Source organism: Azolla caroliniana, unplaced genomic scaffold (assembly GCF_043228905.1).
Source record: "Azolla caroliniana isolate FFs.n. ecotype wild unplaced genomic scaffold, voAzoCaro1.0.p SCAF_7, whole genome shotgun sequence".
NCBI lineage: Eukaryota > Viridiplantae > Streptophyta > Polypodiopsida > Salviniales > Salviniaceae > Azolla > Azolla caroliniana.
Window position 1 is genome coordinate 20,463,815 of NW_028230442.1, and position 19,826 is coordinate 20,483,640.

General features: G+C 37.4%; 1 protein-coding gene across 1 annotated transcript; it reads left to right on the forward strand.

Moving 5' to 3' along the window:
- The first annotated feature begins 3,348 nt into the window (after positions 1 to 3,348).
- On the forward strand, positions 3,349 to 13,268 carry LOC147862274 (uncharacterized). The gene is made up of 14 exons (XM_087323088.1): positions 3,349 to 3,471; positions 5,749 to 6,479; positions 6,667 to 7,051; positions 7,851 to 8,388; positions 8,567 to 8,607; positions 8,749 to 8,817; positions 9,006 to 9,106; positions 9,244 to 9,322; positions 9,746 to 9,844; positions 9,928 to 9,996; positions 10,822 to 10,871; positions 10,968 to 11,049; positions 12,245 to 12,339; positions 12,696 to 13,268. The coding sequence occupies exons 1-14, from the start codon at positions 3,349 to 3,351 to the stop codon at positions 12,781 to 12,783; spliced, it is 2,550 nt and encodes an 849-aa protein (XP_087179214.1). The 3' UTR covers positions 12,784 to 13,268.
- The last annotated feature ends 6,558 nt before the right edge of the window (positions 13,269 to 19,826 follow it).

Genomic DNA, 19,826 nt, shown 5'->3' on the forward strand with positions numbered 1-19,826 from the left:
CACGACATGAAGTCATGTTTATAGATCCCCCCAGGCATAGAATGATATTGTCCATCATAACGCGATATTGTTCCATTTCCATGCGCAGAAAAAATGTCTTGTGGCAGTTCTCCATAATTTGAAACCTTTGAAATCATCTTATGCTTGACTTTCTGGCACATTTCATATAGTACAATTGATGCATGTGACTCGGAAAATTTTCTTCCTCGTTCTCATAATGTAACTTAAACATTACCATCCCTCTTTATAGCTATGTTCATTTTCCCTTAGTGAGATTGGCAATCATACTTGCTTGGTCTATAGACATATTAGAACCTTACCCCTTTGTCCATGTTATGGGCAAACTTGTTCTGAGTCATACATCCATTAGAATTCAATCACACGATTTGTCTTGTAACTAGTGATATTCTATCATAAACATATCACACATCGATTCTTGTAAAAGACTTATCTTTCATGTTAGAAATATGATGCCAATTATTTATTGCATCTACAAATGACATTGATACTATTTGTATCTCCAAAATCCTAGCGATGCTAAATTAAATAAAATGATTCATTTTGACTTACTAATTGTATGTTATTGCACAGACAAGTTAACGTAGCTCTTCGTGGACTCCAAATGCCAAGTCGACATATAAGACAAATGCTTTTTATTGTGTAGATTAGACGAGTAAATCTAGAGTTGTATCATAAGTTAAGTTAGGTTATCTTTGAAAGATTAAACTTGCTTGCTCGGTTTTCAATGCTTTGTAGTTATCTAACATATACATGTGCAAATATATAATTGTTTACATCGATTCACATATGCATATACATATCATTTTCAATTATTACCTTATGTTACACATGGGAAGCCTTGTGCATACATATGTGCATTTGTATACATTTTATTATGATGGATTAACTATTTTTTGCTCAAAAGTCCTTGAGAAATGTGCACGATAATCTATCGTTACTCATTTGACCTATATATGACTAGGAGAAAAAAATTGCATATATGATGTTTGGGTTTTGGTGCATAGAGTTGTTATGCTTGTATCAAAAGAATCATGTGTTCTTGTATCGAAACAATCATTTGTGCTTGAATTGAGACAATAGTTTTTGCTTGGAATACAATGTTATCTTCGGGGAACGTAATGTTAAAGACAAGGATGCTCGCTTTAATAATGAACTATTAATAAGAACTTACATGTTTCATAGTGTCTTCATAATGAACTCCACATCATTAACTCCCCCTTAGAAGTGTGCTTCCTTTAACTAAAAAAAGTAAAGAACTACCAATGCTACTTATGGAGTAATACTTGAGGCATTGTGCTTTCTGTCTTACAACTTTGAATGTGCCAAGCACTAAATCAACAAGTTATTGTCCTAAAATTAAATCCTCGATGAGTTCTAAAAGTTTATCTTGTGCTTGAGAATTTTCCTATGGGCAAAAAATAAGAATGATAGATATATAAGAATTTTCGTTAAAAAAGTGTTTGAACTTGTGCCATATTTGTCAGAGGTCATGAATGAGATCATCAATAAGACATTATATATAATGAATCCATCGTATTCTTTGTGATCCTTTTAAGGTTGGATTCACATAGCTAGAGATAGTTGTTATTTTTCGCCTTATTGGAGTGAAAGTCACCTATCAGGACCGTAATTTTTGTTCCACATCCATTGATATGAAAATGAAGGCACATAATCTTCCTCTCTTGTGTGTCTTAAAAAAATGTATTTCAAACATCAAAACTAAAAGGCAATGCTTGAAATTAAGAATACCTACAAAGTTTCGTGCCTAATGGTACCTTCTGGGTACAAAACAAACAAGAATTCTTTGAGACTTATCACCACCATGTGAAAAGAGCTTTAATGATCAAGCCTAATGATTGGAGCAACTGTCAACTTCTTTTCTATGTGTCTTTTTTTAGTGTAGCAGGGATTTAACTTGGAGCATAAAAATGCAACAATTTATATTTACATTTATAAATAATAAGACTGAAACGTTACCCTTGAGAAAACTAATCAAATGTCGGCAAAATTTCCAGCAATGAAAAAAAGTCAACATATCTTTGCCAAAGTTTTTTTTGTCTAAAATGCACGTGATATATCAACTCGATATTGTCCTGATAAGGTAACATTTAATGAACCACTCACTAAGTGGGGGCATGAGTCTTGTTTCTCTTAACATATATCCAATTTGGTTTATAATATCTTCCTTTCTCGATCATCTCCTAATCTACAAAGTGAGGATGTTTTCAATTTCTTTTGGTTTGTTGTGATATAATTGAAATGGTTAAACACATCCGTGCACCATAAGCCTTCTAAACAGAAATTTTGTAACCTTTTCCAGCCATTGGAATAGATCTTGCCTATTAAATGCATTGATCGACATGGTTCCATCCATGGCCATACAGATCCGTCACACTATCATGCAATACCATTTTCCATATGTCTATTGATATGTAATGAAATCATATACATTTATTGTCAATGCATTCATATGCCTCATTATAGCCTTCACAAGGATAGAGTTATAAGTTGGTACAAAAGAGTTATCACAAATTTGATCTTCTTCTCAAGCTTAATCGCTTCAATAACACATCTCTACTAAAGCTTCACGCTCATTAATTATAGGTCACCTTCCATAGTATCAATATGAAGTGATGGAGAATCGTGATCACCTTCCATAGTAGCTTGAAATGAGAGGCTTAATGGAACTAGGAAAATCAATCACAAACTTCTTTTCAACATTGCAAGGTATTCAAATCTTATGGATGAATGGATATAGTCAATTGATGGAGTGATTCAAGATTGTGAATATCAAGTAAGAACAATAATTGCTCATTGTGTAGGGATCCATACATTAGAATGTGTACCAAAGTTTAAGTGTCAACATGTTCTACACATCCAAGTTTGGATTTTTTGTATTTAAGACAAGATTGTGCATTATAATCCTCCTAATTGAGGCAATTTCACATAGCCAAGGACAAGGTGATTAAGCACAAGTACATTGAATGAATGTGTGATCATTATTGCCAATCGTTGAGCAAAGGTGTTGCAAAAATTCCACCCATATCAAGTGTGGACGAAGTGTGATAAAAGTCAATCCTAACAAGTAGAAGAATGCTTGAATTCAATGTTGTGAGCATGCATGGCAAAGTGGGGGAAGGGGTGTTGCTTGCATCTTATGTATCCATCACTTCTTGGCCTTACCCATTGCGGAAAAGCATAACCAAATCTTTCAATTAGTTTTGTAATTGATCGCTTTTCCAACATGGACCCTATGGGGTCCTCTCAATAGTTGGCTTCTTGCCAATGATAGGAAAGCATGAGTCAGAGTGCACATAAGGGTGAAATATGAAAATCCTCAAGTCAAGGAAGTATGAAGTTAACCAAAGAAAATGCAAATACAATGAGAATGAGAACAAGACACATCAAAGAGGTTATGTTGCATCTTACATCTTCATGCGAGAAGTAAAGGTATGCCACATGATGAAAGTAGGCTCATGCTCAAAATGCTGAAGCATTGCTTGAAATTTGTTACGACATGCATCAAAAGAGACTTAATACATGATCACCAGCTAAAGGGTGAGCATAACTTTTACCAACCACTAAAGTTGAGCATTGTCACACAATAGACAAGAAAACAAAATCATTGACTATGCATCAATACGGGCATTCATTACAACGTTTGAAGTCTTGGTGAATCGCACATAGTAGTAGAAGCATCGAGCCTCAATGAAGTTTTTCCGCGTTCCAAAGGTGTGATGAAAGTTATAGGCCAAAGGTGTTGTTGCATTGGTGAGTATGAAGAAGGGAACCTGGGGTGAGGCACGAGCATTAGAGTTGCATCGATTCCATCGAAATTGTCAACACTGGCCCATGCAATTAGTTAGCAAGCGGCACATGTGTGGTGGCATATGTATATAGATAGATATGTGCATACCAACGCATTTGATTGGGGAATCATCATCACAACGAAAGCGTCGATCGAGTGTGAACTCTATATCTATCTATCTATATGGATGGCAAAGGTAGACTGTAAGGTTGCAAGTGCATATGCTATTGCGCACACAAATCGGGCACAGAAGATGCGTGGATTGATCGAGGTCAACTTACGAGGTTGATAGGGGATAGGAGTTCAGGGGGAGGATACAAGTACAATCCACATACAATAAGGGGTGTGATGAGTGGGGGTGGGTGCACGAGCAGACGGGGAATGGGATGGCCGGGTCGATCAAGCCGGACAAATTGAAACTTGATGGTGAAGGCCGAACATTGTGGCGCCATATCCATATCCATATCCACACACACACACACACACACACACACACACACACACACACACACACACACACACACACACACACACACACACACACACACACACACACACACACACATATAGATGGGCTCCTTTCTTCTTCTTCTAGTAGCCATGGAAACCTTAGGAACCCCCCTCCCCTAAAACTAACTGATTGGTCTACAAGCAGTAGAAAGGCCAAATGATGCCAGGATGGAGAACGAGATGGTCGGGACGGGTTGGTCACGTCGGACAAATCGAGCAATAGAAAGCCAGATGGGGAACAAGATGGTCGGGATGGGTCGGTGACGTTGGACAAATTGAAACCTGATGGCGAAGGCCGGACATCGTGACGCCATATCCATATCCATATACATACAAATACATACATACATACACACACACACACACACACACACACACACATACATACACACATACATACATACATACCCACATACATACATACATACCCACATACATACATACATACATACATACATACATACATACATACATACATACATACATACATACATATAGATGGGCTCCTTTCTTCTTCTTCTTCTTCTAGTAGCCATGGAAACCTTAGGAAGCCCCCTCCCCCAAAACTGACTGACTGACTGACTGATCCTCTGTCTGTCTGTCTGTCTGTCTGTGTAAACGTCATCTCTTTCTTCATCCTCATCACCGCCATCATCACCATCACCATAATCTCTCTCTCTCTCTCTCTCTCTCCTCTTTCTTTCTAGAATAATCATCTTCCCCTGCTCCGGACTCCCCTCCTTTCTTCTTCCGATTCTTCTTCTGCTCATGGCATGGCTATGAATTCGTTACCTGTTTAGGGTTTCCAATTCTCTAATGAGAGAGATCGTACAGCATCCCCCCTCCCTCCCACAGATCGACCCAACAGGGATTCTTTTCATATTTAGAATCTCTCTCATCTCTGTCTGTCTCATCTCTGTCTGTCTGTCTGTCTGTGATAAGTGCAAGTTTGTGCAGAAACTTTCTTCCAGAAATCTCTCTCTCTCTCTCTCTCTCTCTCTCTCTCTCTAGCGTGTTGATTCTCATTGAATAGCTCCGCTTCTTGCCTCGGCCTTTCCCTTCTCTGATAATTCTCAGCTTCTTGCCCGAAAGGTTTCGATTCTCTTCAATTCCATTCCATTCCATTCGATTTGGTTTCTCGGAAATACTCAGATTCAATTTCGAGACCCGGAAGATTCTTTTTTGGGTGTTTGCATTCGGTTCATCACCAAGGGGCTCATGCGGTGTTTTTGGTTCACCATTCGGGGCTCTGTCTGATTCGATTTCAACTCAATTCAGTTCATCGGAAATTCTCATCCTACTTTCTTTTTGGTTCAAGCTCTCTCAGAAGGATACTGGTTCGGTCTGGCTCTTTGCGAGGTTTCTGGGAGAAACTCATATTTTTGGTTAATTTTCTGGAGCAGGCATAGATTCTCAGTTCTATTGAATCCAATTCAGGTCAATTGGAAGACTTAATTTCGATCCGATTGGGTTTGGTGGGTTGGGTTCGATTTCTTCTCATTGGAATAATTATACAATCTCAGGCTATATCTGCAATCGAAGAGAATCAGGGGGTTAATTCATTATTGAAAATGGAATCTTCGATTCAAATTTCGGGGTTGGAATCTTCTGGAGATCCTAACAATGCAGGCACCACTTCTGCTTCAGGAAAAGAATATCTTAAATCATTGCCGCCGTCCCAGGAAGAATCTCCGCTCTCTCTGTCCCAGAAAGAATCTCCAGAATCTGTGTCACAGGAATCATCATCATCATCATCATCATCATCATCGCAGGATGCCTTGATAAAGAGAATTGCAGAGCTTGAGGCAGACCATGCGCTCCTTCGGGCTCAGATTGCCAAGCTTCTGAACCCTGCTCAGACTGAGTATAAATCCTATCCCACTTACTCGAAGAATTCAGCTCTCAACAAAGTCCATTGGATACCTCCAAATGTCAAGAAGAGCACTAATGATACATGGAATAGGGAAACTTCACAAAGAATTACTTCTTTGCTTCCTCTTATTGGCCATAACTCGCAAGAAGTCCTGACCTATAGTGAACAGTCGGTCCCCATCTCAAAGAACATCTCGGAAAAACATCTCCTCCAATCTATTGGTCAAGCTGTCTATATCTTTACTCTTAGTGCTGAGGTGATATACTGGTAACATGCCTTAGAGATCCTAGTTGTTTCTTCGTTTTCTTTTAATCCACTGTATTTTTACTGTTTTGCCAAACAGAACAAAAGAAAACATGTTCAATATTTCCACCCCCTTAATGTAGTGATCTTAGAAATTGTGCTGCTTTTTTAAGCCACGGCAATGCATAAGGATTTTCTGTTTTCCTTTTAGGAACCGGAATGCTGAGTTGCTCTTCGGTTACTCGCAATCAGAAGCTCTTGGGAGGAGTATATTTGAACTTGTTGTTCGGAAGGAGCATTTTAATGCTGGATATAAGATTATATCTAACTTGGTGAGGACTGGGGAGCAATGGAATGGTCAATTCCCGCTCTTGAAGAAATCGGGTGAGCTTTTCCTTGGTCTTGTTACCAACACACTCATATATGATGACAATGGAGAAATGGTGGGGGTTGTTGGAGTGAGCCATGATGCTCGGCTATTTTCGAGCAGTGTTGGTGTTGGACGCTGTCTACACCCATTCACGATCAAGCATAAGCAACACCAACAGGCCCAGGGAATGTCGGGAATGATGATCGGGTCTTCTTTATCGAACATGGTAGATACATCTTCTTGAATTCTATGCTATGTGATAGATTGCTATGATGTTTAACTGTTAATGATTTGTGGTCTCTTATCCATATAACTTTGATATTGCTTGGTGTATCTTTGAAATTACCCATTAAGGGTTAGATTGATATTATGGCCGACTTTAGTTCTGGCTCTTTGTCTTCCTATAGATTCCGAATCCAAATTATGTGATATTGTGATTAATTTAGCTAATGACGAGTCTCTTTCCGTAAAAAGTCCAAAGTATGTGATGTTATGGTAAAATGGCTATTGGATTTCCGAGCAATATGATATTATTGATTAATATAGTTAAGCATTCTCCAAATTTAGTGATATTATGGTTACTTTAGTTAATGGAATGATTTTCTCCTTTCTTAGATCCCAGACTAGGTGATATTATGGTTAATATAGTTAATGGTGGTTTGTCTCCCCCTTGGACTCTGAACGATGTTGTATTATGGTTAATAAAGTTGATGTTGTAATTTCTCCAAAATACATGATAATTTAGTTTAATGGTGTTGTATTCTCTTATTGTGATGAAATTAATGGTGGTTTGACTATCCCCTGGAGGGAGTCTGAACAATGTTGTATTATGGCTAATAAAGTTAATGTTATACTTTCTCAGGCTTCCAAAATGCGTGATAATTCTAGTTCAATGGTGTTGTATTCTCTTATTACTGCTAAATTAGTGTCTCCTATGTTTCTGAAATTTGTGGTGGTTGTTTCCCCTAAGATTTCTAAATATCATTTAGTTTATGGTTGGTTTGTTTATTGTCTGTTTTTCTCAGAACTCTAGGCTGGCTTCCAACATTGCATCCCCCAAGCTTTCATCCCACTTCAAGCTGGACGAAGTACTTCTAAATCATCACAATATTGGGTGTGGAGTTTTGAAGAAGCATTTAAAGGCCAATGAGAACGAGAGAACCCATATGTCTGCTGATAATCTAAATGCATTTTGGGGGGAAACATTCGTCCCACAGACAACAAAAAGATATAAAGTAGATGACGTTCGTCTTGAAGGTTATTCTAGAAATGCTTTACTAAGCTCCAACCAAAAATCACACCTGAAAAAGGATGTACTTGTACGGCCTCAAGTGCATGCCACTGACATATACTTGAATGAAGATCTCATAGGAGGGCAAGAGTTAGAATGTGCAGAAATTAATAATATGAAAATCTTTCGAGGTCGCTCTTCGTGTTGTGAAAATGAGCCGGATTACGCATGCAGTGATACCATATGTAAAATGGGAGATAACGCTGAGATGGATATGCGAGATTGTGAGATAGAATGGAAATCGTTGACAATTTGTGAGAAAATTGGTGAAGGTACATCAACTACATTTCTCACTACTTTGTTATTATATCCTTCTATCCAAACACTTCCTATTTTGACTTCTGTAGTTCTTTCTATGATGTAACGTTCTGATTCATATCTTTGTACTTCTTTGATCTGGACATTTCTTTATCCGTTCTTCTTTTCATTACTTTTGATTCACATGCCTAGGTTCTTGCGGTACAGTGTATCACGGCTTCTGGGTTGGATCGGTAAGGCTTTTCTCTATGCTATTACATCTAAAATTCTGGAAAATATTTTCAATTTTATTTGTAAATCTGTAATATGTTGATTACCAGTTCTTTGTACCTCTATTCCTGTATTCTGAACATCTGTTCCTGCTCTTTGACTAGGATGTTGCCATTAAGGTATTTTCACAACAAGAATACACAGAGGAACACTTGCAGCATTTTAGAGAAGAGGTAATAATGACTTGGAGGAATATATATTTGTGGATTCCATAAGCTAGCTGTAGAATAATATTCATTAAGATCAAGATTTTATAATAAATAACTTCTATCTTTCGATTTAAAGAAATAGGCTCATCCTTGAAATGCAAGGAGTGTTTGTCAGGATCCTTATTTTTTTAGCTATAATCTTTATGCTACAGGTATTTATCATGAAGAGGCTACGCCATCCTAATATCGTTCTTTTTATGGGAGCGGTTTTGTCTCCACAACACCTCTCGATAATAACTGAATTTCTCCCAAGGTCATTATTTTGCCCCAAAAATGGCATTTTTGGCTGTTTGTGGAGAAGGATTGAACTCATGATCTTCTTGAAAGTTTGTTATTCCAAGATGGGGACTTCACACAAAGTGTTTTAATTTGTGCCTTTTCAAAATGCAGAGGAAGTTTATTCCGGTTGTTACATCGAAAGACTCAAGGATTAGATTGGAGAAGGCGAGTTCGTGTGGCAATCGACATAGTAAGCACAACTAGTTTGGGCTTTAAAATTTGTTGGGTGTGCACATGACGACCACTATTAATAAGACCTGAGTAAAATCCAGTTTGGACACAATGGCGCTTGGAATGGCTATATAATGGGCTAGCCACATAACTACCTTGGAATTGATACATGATGTTACCTACTTACTGACCTACAAATTTAATATACACACCATATTATATATTTTTGGGGGATTCTTTCAATATGAAAAGGTCTAGCTACCTATTCACCTTGAAATTGAATATACATACTTATTATGCACATTTATTGAGTATTCTGTCAATTACACTATTTTTAATCCCTCTCTTTGGTGTCACATGAACATATTAGACAGGCACATCGAATGAATTACTTGCACAAGGTCATGTATTAATTATGATGCATTGAATATATACATGACAGGCACGTGGAATGAATTACTTGCACAAGCTCAACCCGCCTATTGTGCATAGGGATTTGAAGTCATCAAATGTCCTTGTTGACAAGAATTGGACGGTTAAAGTAGGTGTTTTCATAGCCTTTGAAATCCCTATTCTAGTAGGTTAAGGCTGCTTTACTCATCAATTGATTGTTGTCCCATGTAGGTTGGCGACTTTGGTCTCTCGAAGTTGAAATATGGCAAATTTCTGGACACATTTTCTGGAAGAGGCACAGTAAGAAATTTTAACTTGATAGGTTTTGGTGATGATTCCTGGACAGTGTATGATAACATATTCATTGTTAACATATGAATGAAAAAAGTTAATGTGTATGAGAAATATATTTTCGTCTAATTTTTATCCTATATGATTTTTTTTTCATCTTCACCAGTTTTTTTTTTGTATAAGGAATTGTTAATATATGCATGAAAATATACTATCATAAGTTAATCAGTGCATAAAAATAACATTTCATGGGTGGACTAGTGTATTAAATTATATCTTCATTGTTTAATACATATATGGTTTAATGCACAGTGAATTGGTTATTTTATATTCATCCAATATTATTGGTTCATTTTGTTCGAAATATTTTTGATATATAAATGAAACTGGTCTAAAACTATTTCTCCACTTTTTAGTGGGTGATGAGTCGGTTATAATTGGTGTGTGAAAATAGATTTTCTCTGTCAATGGGCATTCGAAAACAGATTATTCTCAGAGGACTGTTGTACGAAAAAGTATATATTGTTATGATTTAAGGGGCGCATGAAGATATACTTTCATCTATAGATTGTTTTATGGGTGATGAATCTGTTGATTGGTATATGAAAATAGTACTCCATCGGTTAATGGATCTTGGAAAATGGATTTTCATTGGAATGATATATGAAAATATATCTTCATTGCTTGGTATGTGGAGAGATTTAACAGGCACATGAAAATATAACTTAATCAGGCAATTTCGATATGTATTTTTCTTCATTGATGGCTTGAAATTTGGTGTATGAAAATATAAGATTTGATTGGTTTAAACTTCATTTTTCTTCTAATTTGCAGCCACAATGGATGGCTCCAGAGGTACTCCGCAACGAGCTATCTAATGAGAAGTGAGAACATTTGCATTTCATATATGCCTTTTCTATATGGATCAATTGTCATTTCTTGATAGTTGCAAACTACGTGTATTTTGTGGAGTTTTTCAGGTGTGACATGTATAGTTTTGGAGTTATCATGTGGGAGCTAGCTACAGAGAAAGTTCCGTGGGCAGATTTGAATCCCATGCAGGTATTGTTCGGACAACAACAAAAATAAAAAACAGAAGAGCAGGGGAAAAACAAATTGTAAATTTTATGGAAAGAGATTGCGAAATCAGTTTGAACAATCTTCGAGGAATGATGGCTAATATATCTTTACGTATAATTAGCTTTTGTCTAAATCATAATTATAAATATGCTTTGCAAGAGAACTAAGATTGTAGAAGATTTGACAAAGTATACCATTTGTTTAAATGCCTATAGAAGTAAGGTTGTAGAGGATTTGGCAAAGAATACAAATCATTTAAGTGTGTAGCGAAAGATTTGACAAAGTATACCGGTTGTTTAGGTGCCTCTAGAAGTAAGATTGTAGAGGATTTGGAAAAAAATACAAACCATTTTAGTGTGTAGTCATAAGTGCAATGACCCACTTGCAAAGGCAGCGCTCTACCAACTAAGCTATATCTATTGTGCTTGGTGCTGGAATAGGTATTTCTTTAATAGTACAACTAGAATGAGCAAGGTTACAAGAAAAATTTGTTCCAGCAGTCACAACACTGGCCTCAAGAAATGCAAACCTGTAGAAGTGCTCTAATGAACCTGCCTTGTTTGTGGATAAACCTCAATATCAAAAATATACTAGAAACCAAGTTTCTGATCAAGAAACTATAGAGTGAAGCCTAGTTTTTTAATCAATGAACCACATATTAGAATCACTAAATTTTTAATGTTGGTTTGAGACATAAAGAGCCCCAAAAAACTGGCTTTTTACATTATTGTCAGTATCCTTTCTCCACAACGCAAAGAATGAAAAGGATTAATGTTGCCCCTGGAATGGTGCTGCTAATGAATTCTCGTATTACTAATTGCTGGCATTTAGTAAGTATTTGACATTTTTTGAAAGATTCTGATTTCTTAGGATTTGGAAGAGAGAAGATTTGAACTTAGTCAATCTTATTTGGTTAGTAAACTCCCACCTGCTCTGTTCTAACTTAGTGCTTTTGGTTTCTCACCTCACATTGATGAGCATAGTGCTCTGTGTTATATGGATACATACATATGCTTGCTGCTTGCGAGGTAGGATGTATACTTTGAGCTAGATTTGATAGTTAAGGGCTAAATTTTGGTAATACTTGTGGGTTGTATGATATTTTGACATAAGAGTTGATACAGTTTAACTGTTAAGGCTCTTTGTGAACTTACAATTAAAATCTGGTAATATATAGGTTGTTGGTGCTGTTGGGTTCATGGACCAAAGGTTGGATATCCCTGTGGATGTGGATCTAAAGTGGGCGTCAATTATGGGGGATTGCTGGCAACGGTAAAATCTTCAATTGTGGAATTTATATTTCAAAATCTTGTTGAGGGTATTATATACACGAACTGTACATATATTGGTACTTTAAGCTTGAAGTTCAGGATTTACTTGCTTCAACTTCTAAATGACAAAAATAGAAGAAGCTGAAGCTCTGCAGAAATAATGTTATATACATATGCACTTATGTGTGCGTATTTGTACAATCACACACACACACACACACACACACACACACACACACAGATGCATATAGATACATAGAAGATAGCATGAATGTTAGGTTAGCAACTTATTCCATTACAACTAAAGCTAAACTCATTTGGGCTGTTATTTTGTTTTTTTCATGTTTCTTCACACAGTGATCCGGAGCTACGACCTAGCTTTGAGGAGATTTTATGTCGACTGAAAGAAATTCAGAAGGAAATGCCAAATCCGAAAGTAGCTTGAAACAGTCTGATGGGGGCTTTTCTTGAAGATGGAACAAATTAGTGAAAAGATGGATTTCCATATCTTATCTAAAAAAGAAAGCTTTCCTCTGAGAGCTTGCAGCAATTTGTAGAGTTGATTTTAAAGGTTTTTTTGAGCTTGCAGCTGCAGCTTTTTTTTTTGTCATGAAAAAAGCTTTTCATGATTCAAGGAAGCTCTCCCCCCTTGTTTTTTTCGTAGGACTAAAGGTCTCTTCCTTTAGCTTTTCAAACTCTCTGAGAACAGAGTGTTGAGAAGTGATGTATAGTTTTTACTAAAGGCCTTCATTACTCAATCTAAAAAAAGGGGTTCTATATAGAAAGATGGCAATATATCTCTTTTCGAGTGGAAAACAACAAGAAAGTTGACAAAAGATGCCCTTCACATTCTCTCAAGAGAAGAAGAAAAGGATTCATGTAACAGTAACCACTGTTTTTAATCGAAAAACAATGAAATGTTCTTTTTCTCCTGACTTGGACTTTGAATCAAAAGATTCGCATGCGATTCTGTCATGCTTGATCAACAAATCCTTATTTTTTCTCAATATTTTATGCTAAATCCATTCTAATGCCCAATGATTTTCTCTGAAGTACGTGTATCGATGTATTGTAAGTTGTAACTAATCCTGGAAGTCTATTCATTTGATTAGGACAGGATAAGAGCATTGTGAAACAGACCATTATCGATCCATATGTAATTTAAGTGACAAAGATGGTACTCCTATGTGCAACAGAATAGGCAGATTGATGCATGAGGTAGCTTCTTGTTCACCTTCATCATTGTTCCATATGCAACAAATTTACAAATTTGGTACACCCATTAGTACTAGTGCAACAGAATTAGTGGATTGATGCACAAGGTAGCTTTGTTCACCTTCATCATCATCACATATGGAGCAAAGTGACAAAGGTGATATTCCCATTAGTACTTGTGCCTTGAGATAAAATTTTATCGGATTCAAAGGCAGTATTATCGGATTCAATGAATAAGATTAACATGCATGTAGGTTGCTACCGCCCGTCTCATGGTTTCTAGAACTTGCATGTATTGGGCAATTTGAACCATACAGTCGACTCAACACTTTGTACATTTCTTGTTGTTTTCTTGGTTTTCACCTTACATTGAGGTTCTATGCTACCAATACAAGTCTTATAAAACAAGAAGAAGAAAATTTGAGTGTTAACTCAACACTTAGTACATTTATTGTGGTTTTCTCGGTTTTCACCTTACATTGAGGTTCTATGCTAGCAATACAAGTCTTATAAAAAAAGAAGAGGAAATTTTGAGTGCGGGGTTCACCTTTGCTATTCCAACTGGCTATTTATTTCAAGCATTGCAATTTCTATGGGCAACAATTTTGAAGAATCACATCTTAATGGTTTAGCACGTGAGCACATAAAACCTTTGCGATGTAAAGTTTTCTTGGGATAGCTCACTATTTGCTATTCGAACTATTCTTTAATTTGAGTGTCAACTCAACACTTAGTACATTTATCGTGGTTTTCTCGGTTTTCACCTTACGTTGAGGTTCTATGCTAGCAATACAAGTCTTATAAAAAAAGAAGAAGAAAATTTGAGTGCGGGGTTCACCTTTGCTATTCCAACTGGCTATTTATTTCAAGCATTGCAATTTCTATGGGCAACAGTTTTGAAGAATCACATCTTAATGGTTTCGGACGTGAGCACATAAAACCTTTGCGATGTAAAGTTTTCTTGGGATAGCTCACTATTTGCTATTCGAACTATTCTTTAATTTGAGTGTCAACTCAACACTTAGTACATTTATTGTGGTTTTCTCGGTTTACACCTTACGTTGAGGTTCTATGCTAGCAATACAAGTCTTATAAAAAAAGAAGAAGAAAATTTGAGTGCGGGGTTCACCTTTGCTATTCCAACTGGCTATTTATTTCAAGCATTGCAATTTCTATGGGCAACAGTTTTGAAGTATCACATCTTAATGGTTTAGCACGTGAGCACATAAAACCTGTGCGATGTAAAGTTTTCTTGGGATAGCTCACTATTTGCTATTTGAGCTATTCTTTAATAGTGGGTTTATTTCCTCTTTTATAGTGCTACCATGACAAATTGATTTTCGTCCCCGATGGAATCACCTTATTAAAGATAGTTTTCGCACTCACCTTCTTGTTACAATTATAAGAGGAAAGCTTATAACTTTGTCTTTATTGTTAACTTTACCATTATGTATGTTGAATCATGCATAAATAATGCTTCCAGTCCATGTTTATAGCTCTTTACTTTAGTTTTAGATGACTTGTGATCATATATATGGTGTTTTATTTGTGTTAGTCCCATAGTGCTTTTTGATGGACAATAAAAACCTAGTAACATATAAATTAGCTACTTTGACCTCCCTTAACTTATAAATTGATCTCTTTTAACTTATAAATTCTTTATTCTAGATGGTTTGTAACGAGATATTGTGCTTTGTTTATTGATAATGTGTGCTAGGTTCATAATACTTTTGGGTTGACAATGATGGCGATACAAAATATGCGTACGATTCTCACATATTGGAATCATAGTTTGTCTTGTCAATGGTATATGCATATGCTTTGGTCAAAAGGTGATTTTTATTAATATCATGAAAGCACCATTCAATAATCGATTAAAGATTTCTCACTCCTCTCGGTCTCTCCACTTCAGAGAGAGAGAGAGATAGTTATGAAGGAAAAAATGTAAAAACTTAGGTGAATTCTTTGCTCTGTTTTTCATGACATTAGGGAATCAAGGTTCACCCATCCATACATGATATATAAACAAAAAATATCAAGAGGGATTGAGCATTAACTGATCCAAAATCCCAAGGTTTTTCTCTAGTGAAGTTCGGATATGAAGGGGTGAGGTGGAGAGAATTCTCAAAGGAAAGAAGAAGGTAAATCTTAAATTGATACTAATCTCTTTTCAAGAATAAGGAAACATATTTCAACCAACCTTTCAGATAAAATATTTAGAGATCCATCCTACTTTCGATTACTTGAACTTGTGTAAAATATTCTAGCATATTTTCAAATGTTCGGACGTGCATAAAATATTCTAGCACCCTTTCAAATATTGGGACTTGTGGAAAACACTTCGAATAGTGACTTGCATAAAATATCTTTGGACAACTGGACTTTGATGAATTATCTTTAAAATATTTTATGCAAGTCCTAGTATTTGCAAACATGTTGGATCTCAAAATTGTTTCTCCATCAATGTCTTTAGAACTCTCTCTCTCTCTCTCTCTCTCCTTTCCATAAAAGCTATATATATATATATATGTATATTAAAAACAACATGAAAACCCCTTGTTGACTCTTTTAAAATAGTGAGGATCTTTATGGCAAGGTAAACCCTTTATAATGTTGTTAGACTAGTTGATGTAAATGATATTCTTCTTGTATTGACAATGTGTTTACAAAACTTAGTTATGAGTAGTCTCATGTTCCATCCATCTAGAATACTAGTCTTAATACTTCTCCTATGTAGGTATGGAATGGTGTTATAATAATGTAATCTATTTTTGCTTGTATTTGTGGTGCTATAGCCACTATTGCTTGAAGTCGAATCTCCACTTGCACTGTTAATTTTCTTACTCTTAAGTGTTTTCCTTTTTAATTTTGGATTTTCTCCAAGTAATACATTTTTTAAAAGTTGGATTTTCTTCTTGTGAGTGTTATACTTTAAATTATGTGACTTTCAAAGTAATTGGATAATTACCTTTCCCCATTGTTTGCATACACCATCTACATGGGGAATTTCCCCATGTGAGAAATCGCCACAAAAGTTGATTCTTTCCTCTCGTCTATATTTGATAGATTATATGTCACTATATGGTGAGCTCTGGGCATATGAAAGATTAAGAAAGAAAATTCTTGGGGAATCAACAATGCCTATTATGCAAATGCATGTATTCTAATGCATCTTGCATCCTACCCACTTCACCTTGGTGGATTGAGCTCCTAGAGAAATGCATAGACACCCAATTCGTAAGGGCATCATTTAACATTTTGCATGTTTCTTTTACTTCAATGTCCTTTGAAGCTTCTTGCACATACAAGTTGGCTCAATTTGCATAATAATGCGAGGAAGTCATATGACACATGTAGACATACCTATCATAACAAATGCTCGATCACTTCCAAATCCCATCATTTTTTAGCCGACATCAAAGTTCCACATTTTTAACACTTCTAGACATACATATTATAACAAATGTTCCATCACTTCCAAATCCCATAATCTTTTCAACTAACATCCAAGTTTCACATTCCCCCCCCCCCCCAAAAAAAAACTCGTTCCATTAGTTATAAAAATTTACATATGAGATTAATATATACAAATCCCTGTAGGGACGCGATAGGTCCATCGTATGTGGATGCCCACCGACTCAATAAAGGGGGAGGTCGACCATTGTTGGATGAAGGCTAGTTGTTGTCTTTCAACTCCAATGGAGTCGCCCTTGAGGCCATCATATTGGCTTTTTAGAGTGGCCACAACTTCACTCCATATCTCTTGCATTAACACTGTTGGCTGTACGGTTTGGTTGGAGAAGACCGGTCTACACCGTTATTTCCATAGAGTCCAAAGAGTTATTGGGCTGACCAATTCCAACACAACTTGAGATTTGGCATTGATAGGAGTTGAGTGGACATTGTCGATGGTGGAGAAAAAAACCTCTTGTGCTTTTATCACCAAAGCCATCCCCTCTTGATGCTCGTATTGTTGGAAACACCGCCATCTAATGCGGAACTTAGTCAACCCTCTTTATTTGAAGATCATAAGATTATGTAAAAACATGAGCCAAAAACAAGATGCAACAAGTACGCAACAGAGAGTTAGAGACAGCTAGGCATAATGTCAATGAAGTTTATTTCCACTTTTTACAAAAAATGAGCAACCACACCGTAACTAGGTTACAAAGTCAATTTATATACTGACTAACTTAGGGCAACTGCCCTTCTCACTATTTACATAAGTTGCCTAAGTGTAGTGTGTTCAAAAGGAGACAATGTGAATACGTCCATTAGAAACCTGTATTCAACACTCCCCCGTAATGGGCGTATACATCCGAAATCTGTAATCCGAAATGAATGTACAATACAGATTGATACAAGGTTTACGAACAATCGAGAATTCGTTCGAGTCGGTGAACTTTGAAGAGCAGAAGGCCGGATTGGCCAAATTCGGAGAGGTTGAACCCGAAGTTCGAACTATCTAGGTCTATTGTTCGAGAAACGTCCTAAGTGTTCGATTTAATCAGATTGATTCTTCATTATGCCCATTCGATGCCGAAGGGATTGAAATCGATCGGCCAGGAGACACTTGGTCATTGCATCCGCAACATTATCGGCTGTAGGTACCTTCTCAAGGCCGATTTTCCCTAAAATGACATAGTCCCGAACGAAATTATATCGAGCATCAATAGGCTTGGAGGTGTTGCGAAGAACCGGATTTTTCAACAAAGCAACAACACCCTGATTGTCACTGTAAACAATTGGAGCCGAGCCAATTTCGGCTTGTCGAAACGTGTAGGCCAGCCGACTGAGCCATAAGGCCTCTTTCGCCGCATCGGATGCGGCTACGTATTCAGCCTCGGTCTTTGATGTGGTGGTGCACTCATGAAGTTTCGATTTCCATGGGATCGCTCCATTGCCGAGTTTAAAACAATATCCAGTTGTCGATTTACGATTGTCTATGCAACCTATAGAGTCTGAGCCGGTGTATCCGACTACGCCTGAGATGTCGTTCGGGCCGAATAGAATACCAATATCTTTTGTGCCCACCAGATATCTAAACACATGCTTGACTGCGTTCCAATGCGATCAACCGGGATTATGCATAAATCTGCTGACAACTCCAACGACGTGAGTGATATCAGGCTGTGTCGCGACCATTGTGTACATTAGGGAGCCAACTGCCGGTGCATACGGTACCGACTTCATAATTTCCCCCTCCGTACCGAATGTCGAGTAGTCTCGCCGAGACAGTCGAGTACTAATAGGGAACGGGGTAGAGGCAGATTTTGCCAATTGCATGTTGAAGCGTTCTAGGACACGTCCAATTTAGTCGGATTGGGACAGAAACAATTGTCATTGATTACGATTCCAACTTATCTTCATACCAAGAATGTGTCGTGCCGGACCGAGATCCTTCATGGTAAACTTCAACTGCAGTTGCCGAACGAGTTCGGCGAGTTTGTCTGCATGGCGTCCAGAGATTAGCATGTCGTCCACGTAGATGATGAGGAATATGGGTGATCCATCTCGAGCTGTCTTCGTGAAGAGACAATGGTCCTCATCGCTCTTTGAGAAGCCGATTGATTGGATGAAGTCATCGAACTTCTTGTACCACTGTCATGGCGCCTGTTTCAGGCCGTACAGACTCTTCCTGAGTCAGCAGACTAGATGTTCTTGGCCGGATGCCACAAAGCCTTTCGTTGATAAATTTCCTCCTCAAGATCACCATGGAGAAAGCTGTTTTGACATCTAGTTGAATTAGCTCCAAATTTTCGGCGGCCACTACGCCGAGCATTAATCGAAGGGTTGTCATTTTAACCACTGGCAAAAAAATTTCGTCAAAATCGACATCGTGTTCCTGTCGAAAACTCTTTGTTACTAATCTGGCTTTGAATTTTGAGTTGGCCGAATTAGACGTCTCCTTAATTCGATAGACCCACTTGCACGGAAGAGCACGTCAATTTTTCGGTAATTCGATCAAGTCACAAGTCTTGTTTGCATGAATGGAGTTCATTTCGGAATGCATTGTCAGATGCCAGGTGGCTGAATCGGCTAACGCCGATGCTTCTTCATATGACGACGGTTTTCCGACGTTCATAAAGAAGATACCAGGAGAGTATCTCTCTAGGGGTTGCGACAGTCTTTCGGATCTTCGAGGTATGACTGGACTAGTCGCATCGGGTGTCGTGGTCGGATGGTCCAAAGCCGAATTGTTCGGCTGTGCCGAGTCAAAATTCTCTGAGTTGGTGTTAGAAGGTTCAGCTACCCGTGAAGTTGACCGTGTGT

What these genes read in the sequence shown, in the direction of transcription:
- LOC147862274 (XM_087323088.1), top strand. Translation starts at nt 3,349, where the DNA reads ATGAAAATCCTCAAGTCAAGGAAGTATGAAGTTAACCAAAGAAAATGC. An exon ending in TCTTCATGCGAGAAGTAAAG is followed by an intron (nt 3,472 to 5,748) that starts GTATGCCACATG and finishes GAGCAGGCATAG; the next exon opens with ATTCTCAGTTCTATTGAATC. An exon ending in ACGGCTTCTGGGTTGGATCG is followed by an intron (nt 8,608 to 8,748) that starts GTAAGGCTTTTC and finishes CTCTTTGACTAG; the next exon opens with GATGTTGCCATTAAGGTATT.